This window comes from Solanum stenotomum, chromosome 10 (genome assembly GCF_019186545.1).
Source record: "Solanum stenotomum isolate F172 chromosome 10, ASM1918654v1, whole genome shotgun sequence".
In the NCBI taxonomy this organism is placed as follows: Eukaryota; Viridiplantae; Streptophyta; class Magnoliopsida; order Solanales; family Solanaceae; genus Solanum; species Solanum stenotomum.
The window spans coordinates 319,753-329,017 of NC_064291.1; the positions used below are offsets into that span (position 1 = coordinate 319,753).

Consider the following 9,265-nt stretch of genomic DNA (forward strand, 5'->3'; position numbering starts at 1 on the left):
TCATGTCGTATCGCTAAATTCATCGTTAGGTAATAACAAAAAAATTCAATTTTGTGTAACAACCAATCGGGTGCACTTGCATGATTACCTTATTTTTCTTATCATTTTATCTTTACTTATTATGTAATAATAATCATATTTGATCCTTTATCCTATCTTTATAGTAACTCTACTTTGTACCCTACTTTTTTTTTGTAGGTTTATCTTTCAAATTGTTGATGTCTGATAACATGTAACAACGGAGAATGATACAATCTATCTAAATGTTGTATTCACTAAAACAATACAGCATAATACAACACAATGTAATACAATACAATACATTATAAAACAATACTTAACAACCTTTCAAACAGAAGTGTAAGGAGAATCTAAATATAAAGAAGTAAATACAGAAAGAAGCCAAGAGACTTCTATACATACATAAGAAAAACAATAAGCATTTTTTTCAAAAAAGTTCATCTATCTACACAGTGTAATTTTCCAGCGAAACTTGCCTACTCACTATATATTCTAAAAAACTAGGGATTCCAACATACATTCTTTCTAACATCCATTCACTATCAGGGTAATGGAAATCATTACCCTTAACTTTAAAACAAGAAAAAAATTGTCAAAGAAAAAGAAACAAAGTTGTGATGCCTCATGTATTGCTAATTCACACTAGTGAACTCCAATTAAGTTGTTATCTGGAGCAAACCTGTCGATTCGTGTTTGATATTATGTCCCTATATTCTTCCTAGCTGTCGTTGATCCGGTAAACGAGAGAATTATGTCTGTCGTCCTTTGGATTATGTCTTGGAACGATGGACGGAGTGTTGGATTGCTGTTTGTATAAAGAGAAGAAAACGAGTTTAGTTCGAGTTCATATTGCATACATCGATGAGAACATGGAATGAAATAAACGAGAGAGACAAGAGCACCTTTGCCAACAATCGAGGATGATTGTAGATACTCGAGTATCAAGATGTTCCGGAATTTCCAATCTACGATCCATAAATCCGACAACTCCTACAACCTTTAAAGAGAAAAGTTCATTGGTTCAACGTAAGAACAACAACATATCCAATGTAATTTGTAATCCCACAAGTGGGGTCTAATGAAGGTAGTGTGTACGCAGATCTTACCCCTACCATGGGAGGTACTAGGTAGAGAGGTTGTTTCTGATTGACCCTCGGCTCAAGTAAAAACATTACAAAGCATTTCAAAAATTGTTTTAGTGAGACAACTTGCAATAAGCACATGCATTTCTCATACTTGCAAACAACAGAGAGGTAAGAAGAGAGTTACCTGTAAAGAATTAAGGTTGTTCCATGGAATAGATTCAGTCATTAATTCCCATAAGATCACGCCAAAACTGAAGACATCGGATCTGTCGCGATAATAGAAGAAATCCATCAGAAAGACATTGCAATTCAACAACTACGACTACGTCTGAATGCCAAACGAGTTGGGATTGTCAATATGAATCCTTACTGCTTTAGTTAAGCCCAACTCATGTCATCATGATATATATATATATACAGAGAAAAAAGGAGGGAAAAAACCCTTGCATACTAAGCAACATTTGGTACCAAGAAATACTATTACTCGAATGATGAAATGGTTCCTGCAGTTTTATTTTTGTATCTACCCACATTGAACATGTTCTTTAGGACAAAGGCACGAAAGGGAAAGAACTCAAGCTCAACAAGCAATTGAGCATCAGCCAATCACCTAGTCATTTTGGCAAATTAACAGATGCAAAAATATTTAATCTTCTCATGAAATTTGCAAGCAAGGCTTTGGGAACTTACTTTTCTGTTGAAGGTTCATTTCGAAGTACTTCAGGAGCCATCCACTGGGGCTGCAATAATCAACAAAACAAAAACAGACGAGTATTGGCATAAGCTATATCCGATGGGACAATAAGAAAGGGGGAAAAAGGAAGTTAAGATGTTTACCGTCCCTCGACCAGATTTTGTTGTTAAAAAGGTTGAATCTTTAAATCTTGATAGGCCAAAATCTCCAACCTGGAATAAATTATGTCAGTGTACTTATCTATTGAAGGGCTTCACTGAGAATAATTTGAAGCATTAGTTCAGCAATCAGTACCTTGACGGTCCAACTTTTATCGACAAGCAGGTTTGATGATTTAAGGTCTCTATGTACAATAGGTGGGTTCCGGCGATGCAAATAATTCATACCTCTTGCCTAGAGTCAATTAAACGAGTGTGAGAAACACCATGATTTTACTAGGATAAATGTCACACTGAAAACACATTAGAGAAGGAAATTGATGAGTCCAAGCAGAAACCACACCACATCGAGGGCCATCCTAAGACGCCGTCTGAAGTCTAATAGATGATTATTTCCATGAAGTGTTTTGAATAGACTTCCCCTGAAATACATGATGAGAATGTTGTCAATTTTAGTTGTCCAACTTGACAGAGTGGACAATCATCTGCCAATTGCCACTCCAGTTTATCGGCAAACTTCTCCACGACATTCTTCCACAGGGGAGTGAGACTCAGTTCAATACCTAGGTAAGAACTCTGTGACGATGGCCGATTTATCTTGAGAATATACGGCCCCCATGAATAGCAACACGTTAGGATGTCTGAGTCTTTTCATTATTTCAACCTGAAAACACGGTAGAGAGTAAATTAGAAATTTTTGTTCTATCAAGGTAGTGTCCAACTAGCAGCTGGTATCATCACGTACCTCCTTTTTGTAGTCTAGCAATGTTTCCTCACTGCATTGATTCCCAAAGTAAACCTTAACAGCAACATCCTAAAGAAAACATTGAGAGAATTAATAATCAATATACCTCCATAATGAAATACTATTTCAGTAACCTTTAGAACATAACCAAAAACTTGTAAACGCGAGAAGTACCGATGCATTCCAGATTCCACGATACACAACACCATATGAACCTAAAGAAAAGACATTGAGGTCAGTGATCATTTCAAAAACTTAAATGTTTTCTGTACTTGATAAATTATAAAAGGCTCAGCATTATAAGATGATAATTTATGCAAAGAGTAAACTAGGCAACCATTGAACCAAAATGCAGGTAACAGTTTCTTCCTTCCAGCACAGATGTTATGCTTAAAACATACAATGAGTGGATACATGTATGAACAATCAACGAAAGAACTACTCGAAAAAATATTTGTCCAATGGTTCATTAGCTCAAAAGAGCAAAGTGTATGTAAACAATGGCGAGATTACTCTGTTTACCTCGTCCAATTTCCTCCTTTAGGCTAATGTCTTCCCATAGAATTGCACAATCTACTATCAAACTCGACTCATTCTCAACTTTGAATGGTGAACTTCCACGGCTATCTGTGCTCCCACCTGACTTAGGCGATTGCTGGAGTTCATCACTCATACATGATCCTGGAATCTGTTCAGGAATTTCAAGTGTCTCGGGAAATTTATCGGAGTTCCTTGAGGAGGACCCTCCAGGACCGTCATGCCCAGTTGTGGCACACATTCTTCCTGGATTTCCTTTCTGGTTTTTCTGGAGGTGATGATGTGCATCAACTAAGTGACAATATTTTCCTGTAGAATCGGATGCCGTTGGTGAATGTGGTTCAGCTACATTCTCACCAACAGGAGTATCGTCATCCCCGTACTGTTGACCCTTCTCTTTACTAATGTGCCCAAATCCTGCAATATTCAGCTTTGACATAACCTTTGCCGCCTACAATTGCAAACAAGTCATTAGAAATAACATCCAGCTTTAGTCATATAATACATAATTATCAAAAAACTTTTATCGGGAGCTTGGTTCTTCTATTTCTTTGGCACAAGATACCTACATTTTCTGTTTTAACTTTTAATTTCTCCTCAGTTTAACTTAGTTCAAGTGAACCCCGAAGCCCCAACAGCGTTTATTTTCCGCTCCCCGCCACAAAAATCTCTTATCCTTTTGCTACTTAGATTCATCCCATCTCTGGAAGGAAAATCACTTTTAAATAGAGGGAAACTCCTTTGTCAATCCCCTACCCCTCCCCCCCAACACACACACACCACTACCACCACGACTTTATTCTGTTGTTTGATCAGTTATTACTCCTCTTAATAAGCTGCAGAGTGCACAGGGATACTCAACTTATCACAAAAGTTTGATGATTGGTTCTTGAATTTCATCTAGATCCTTCCATGACTACTCTAATTCATCTTATCAAATATGTTATTTAGCACAAATAAGGTAACAAGACCTTGAAGGTAATTGCCAGCCAATCTTTTCAAAGAAATTAATAAAGCGAAGAAGAAAGAGAGGGACATCATATAGAACCATACTCCAGACATGTAAAGTAGCAGGAAATTACAAATTTGGAAGGCTGAGCGATGTCAAATGTAGATTCATCCTTCTCAGAGCTCTCTGTGTTAGCTCTACTCTTTCCACCGAGCAAACTGAAACTCAGCCGTGTCGCCTGAAACGTTAATCTTACTTCATAAAATGCCATTTTAGCCAATGAGAAGCAAGCAAACCAACTACCTTCACACTTACTGGTGCTCTGGGTGGCTTCAGTGGTTTTCCTTCTTTGGTGTCTAAATCAGCCTCATCCTTAGTGCTCACTTCTGCAGATGCATCTTCTCCACGCTTCAATGAGAAAACTTTCGAGGCCTGAAAAATCAGGAAAAGACGAGGGATAATTGTTCAGAATGTGATCAAAATGTTTATGAACCACAATGACAACACGATAATAATCACCAGATTTGAAACAGATGATGCAATTTGTGGTCGTTGATTCCATTGAATCCTTTTGAAATCTATTCCTCGAGCACCAGGTTCACCATTGTCCTCATGGGAATTTGTGTCGTTTGAGTTTGTATTAATGAATGAAGCTGCGTCATTTGAAACAGTGATAATACCAAAAAGCTCGCCATTCTCGTACAATGGGCTCTTCGTCAACATTGCCATAAATATCTGACCATACCTCTTCTTACAAGGAAACAGACCGGACCATGATTGTCCACAGCGCAATCTTTCCCTGGCAATCCTTACCAGTTGGTGATATTCTTCACATATAAGGAACTCAGTGGTCATCTGTCCAAGTACTTCATGCTCTTTATAACCATAAAGTCTTTCAGCAGATCGATTCCTGCAATAGAAAAACTTCTTTGTATATTATGCAACCCACAATAGACAAGAACACCTAGGCACCTAGAGTCTCCCTTCTTTCTTTTTCTGTTTTCTACATGCCCTTAAATCGCAGGAGTTCTTTTTTCTTCTAGCAGGAAACAAATGTTTTCCTCTCTTAATTTTAAATAGAGTCAATGAGAAGGTAATTGCATTTTATGTAATGTCGGATGCAAGACAATCTATACACCTACATATCTAAACAAGATAGACAAGGCGATTTAACATCAAACCTATGGAGAAATATTTGCATAAACCAAAATGTTTTTCGCTCTCTGCCTATCCGTCCCTCTCAGCATACTTCCTCCCCTTTAGAGTCCCCCTTTAAGAAATTGGACAATTCCTCTGTGACAATGTCAGTGGCGGAACCACATGTATTTATCGGAAAATTTCACAGTAAAGTTAGGCAAAAAAATCTTTGTACATATATATTGACTCTTCGTAAGTTCACTCATTTATATTTTGACACCCCTTTGTAAAAATCTAGACTCCACCAATGGACAAAGTGAGTTAAACCAAAGTGCATAATTTGAACTTTAAGGACTAAAAGACAATGTTAGCAGAGATCTCTTTGACTTAATTCCTATTTGCAATCTCTGACTGGAGTCAATAAATCAGGCAACTATGCCTCAGGCCAAACCAGTTTGGGATTGGTGAAATGAGTCTTCCATATATCCGATCCTAGAGCTCATTCCATTGCAACATTATACTTACTATCATTTTAAGCTTATCTTTTAAGGCAATAAGTATTTTCTAGATCTCACACTTGTATCTTCCTGGACCTCATGTAAGTGCAACAACAAGAAGCTAACACTTAATTTGATCAAGTCTTTAGCTGAGTCAGTAAATGAAAAGGTTTCAACCTATAATCAATGTTGCTAATGTAACTTTACAACAGCAACAACTACGCCTTAATCTCCAAAAAAGTAAGGACCGGCTGCATGATTCCTCACTGTCCATATCACGCCATTTGATCTCATCTCAAGTCAATATTATAAAAATAAAAAGTACTAGTTTCATTGTATGTTGAGTATAAAAAGTTGATCCATGCCACAGTGTTAACTCATGAAGGTAATCTTAGCAGCTATAAAGATCATCGCAGAATGTGAATCTTCGAACAATTAGAATAGGAAAATGCTCTCTCCAGACACTGGGCAGCACAAAAGGAAAGAACAAATCATCCATCAATTCAGGACCTATCACTGGACAACATATAAGAAGGAAGATCATAGAAGACAATAAATAAAGAAGATATCAATCTAACTTGATATCAGCCTTAACGGAAGAGATATTCAGAAGATAAGTATGTCAACTAATCAAGGAAATTACAGCAGCAAATGATTCCTTGAATCACACCTAGAATCAAATCAAGGAAAACAATGGTAGCAATGATTTCTTGAATCACGCCTGGAAAAGATCTTCAAACATCTGGAAGATTTCAAAGTCACTAAGGGCATTGTCTTATTCTTGGAAACAGGATTCACCTTTCCTTTTCCAAGGATCAAATCTTTTGGGTTGCGCGCATCATTCAACATTCAATCAACACCTATATAAAGACTGAAGAATGGCTTAAGAAAACATATAAGACGACTGAACCTTCTTACTATCTCTGTTCTACTTTTGAGCAAGCATTCTTGTTATGAGTGAATTACTGTGTAATAAAAAAAGAGAAGAGAGAAAATTAGAATGGTGAGCCATTGTAACAAAAGATTGAAAAGAGTTTAAAAGAAAAAAGAACTGAGTGTAGATTTAGGATGTACATGTGTACAACTTCAACAACTCAAAATCTAGAAGAGAACGGGGTACTGGACTAAGATCCATTCTAGATCCCAACCAGTATTAAAACATCTGGTGTTAAACTTCCTTTCTGCATTTTACTTACCCCTCAATCTTGAACAAGTTGGGATCAGTTATACTAAAAATCCTCCAAATCTATTCCTTACCTTGAAAATATACAATGTTTTCAAAGTAAAGTCAACTTCAATTTACCAAGCAAAAGCTCACAATACCAACAATCCCAACTAAAATAAAACATCACCCATTAGAAATTTATCTTCAAATATCTGGCCATGAAATTTGATCAATTTTTGAAAATTCAATATTCAAATATTTTCAAGTATGAATTTTTAAGACTTTCAACTCACAAAACTTCAAAATAGTAAAATGCACATCCAAATTCCAAAAAAATCACAAATTCAAAAACTCAATTTTTCATGTTTCAAGTGTCAAGTTCAAAATCTATGATGAACTGGGAGCTGAAAATATACTAAAGAACTAACCTTTCAAAGTAAATCTAGCTCAAGTCAACTTCATTTTACTCAAACAAAACCTCAAAATATCAACAACCCCACCTCAAATCAAACATCACTCAATATAAACAAAGTAATTTCATTATCAAAATTTGAACTTCAAACACGTTTAAATTTCACTTACCAGTAAATTATCTCCCCTGTACTAGCTCTACTTACATGAACAGCATGACCCATATAATTCAACACATTCCTGTACGGACTTCCAGTAGAAAAAACCCCAGGAACACGAAACCCCATTTCACCCGAATCCATTAATTTCTCATCTGAATCATCCATTTTCAATGAATCATCAATCTTTTTTTCTTGCAATAAAACATTTAACTGTTCTTGAAGCTTCCTATGACTCGATTCAAGTGAGTAAAATCGTTTAACCAAACCTGGGTTTGTCTCATCGTCGCCGGCTCCACCGTACATGGCTGCCGGAGGCGGCGGTGAAAAATGATGGAGGTGGACATTTTTTTTTTTAATTTTGGTATTTGAATATTAATTTTTGAATTTAAAAATTATGTTTTTTTTAAATTGGTGGGGGCAAGTGGGTGTCTGCCACGTGTCCTTTGCCGGCCAAGTGAAGCTATCAGGTGTCAACTAGTGGACGGTGGGTGTTGTTTAATTCAAGAAATATTTGATTGGTGGAAAGAAAAAATGATAAATTATAATTGACCATTAACCGAGTAATTGCAATAATGAAATAACATAGTCGGTGAAATTTTATACGCCAAGTCAGGGGAAGATAGTGTGTATGCAGTCTTATGCTACGTTATGTAGGTCAGTGAGATGTTGTGTTCGATAAACCTTTGGCATAAGTGACATATATCAAAATAAATACGGGAGAAATCTAGTGATTAAAGCATGTTGGGATGGTTGTTACCTATTACTATATTGTATTGCATCGTTGATTTATAAATGAGTACAATATTTATTGTGATTGTTATTGAAGTTTTATTAGTATATCGTGTTGTTACGTTCATGTTTAGATAACGACGGAAAATCTCATCTTGTTTAACGGTCGATTTAGTTTAATCGTGTCGTTACTTTCTCTTCCTCCTCTGTCTTCTTCCTTTTCTAATTTAGTTTTTATTTATTATTAATAATCTCATTTTATCTTTTATACTACTTCTTGCATTTCAAAAAGAATGATATACTTTTCATTTTAGTATGTTTCAAAAAGATTAACACTAACTTTTCGACAACACTAACTTTCCATGTGATATTTAATGACACAAGATTAAAGAATATTTTAGTACATTTGATATAACTTTAGTTTAGGACCACAAAATTGAAAAGCTTTTTTTATTTTATTATTTTTTTAAACTTCATATCAAGTTAAACTATAACTTATTCTTTTTAAACTAAATGAATTATTAGTTTTACTGTATCCTACTTTTCCTGCAGGATTATTCTTCAAATTTTTGACGTGTAATATCATATAATAACAAAAATTATATATAATTAATCCAACTATTTTATTTGTTAAAATAATATTACAATACCACATATATATACAATATAATACGATATGATGTATAGTTAAACAACGTAACAACCTTCCAAAAGGAGTTAATATAGTAGTTGAAGATTGCTAGAGCGGTTTGACGAATTATTGAACATAAACTCATCATTATTTTGATTATAATTAAAGATCAATAGAGTGGTTCAGCGAATTATTAAACATAAACCTTATTAATTTTATTATAATTGATATTCATCTAAGTATAAAATATCATTTGAAAGTCTTGATATTATTGACTTAATTTTAAAATGGGGTTTTAGGTTTTTTTTAGGTGTTTGCAGAAGTCAACTGGTGTGTGGCAGGTAT

The 9,265-nt window shown here is 35.2% G+C and overlaps 1 protein-coding gene across 2 annotated transcripts; it reads right to left on the minus strand.

Moving 5' to 3' along the window:
- Positions 1-390: 390 nt before the first annotated feature.
- On the minus strand, positions 391-7,906 carry LOC125842045 (probable serine/threonine-protein kinase SIS8). Of its 2 annotated transcripts, XM_049521242.1 has the most exons (16): positions 7,571-7,906; positions 4,709-5,099; positions 4,505-4,621; positions 4,323-4,427; positions 3,226-3,691; positions 2,878-2,918; positions 2,704-2,772; positions 2,522-2,622; positions 2,302-2,380; positions 2,095-2,193; positions 1,944-2,012; positions 1,797-1,846; positions 1,291-1,372; positions 1,128-1,178; positions 924-1,018; positions 391-826 (listed from the first exon to the last, which is right to left on the minus strand). In XM_049521242.1, the coding sequence occupies exons 1-16, from the start codon at positions 7,861-7,863 to the stop codon at positions 721-723; spliced, it is 2,214 nt and encodes a 737-aa protein (XP_049377199.1). In that variant the 5' UTR covers positions 7,864-7,906; the 3' UTR covers positions 391-720. The 2 variants fall into 2 exon arrangements, with proteins under 2 accessions (XP_049377199.1, XP_049377200.1); XM_049521243.1 differs by lacking the exon at positions 1,128-1,178 and having other exon boundaries at positions 7,571-7,905.
- Positions 7,907-9,265: the final 1,359 nt, after the last annotated feature.

Coding starts and splice junctions, on each gene's coding strand:
- LOC125842045 (XM_049521242.1), bottom strand. CDS start 7,863: ATGTACGGTGGAGCCGGCGACGATGAGACAAACCCAGGTTTGGTTAAA. Junction 2,194..2,301: donor TTAGGATGGCCCTCGATGTG/GTGTGGTTTCTG, acceptor AATTGACTCTAG/GCAAGAGGTATGAATTATTT. Junction 2,013..2,094: donor ATAAAAGTTGGACCGTCAAG/GTACTGATTGCT, acceptor AATTTATTCCAG/GTTGGAGATTTTGGCCTATC.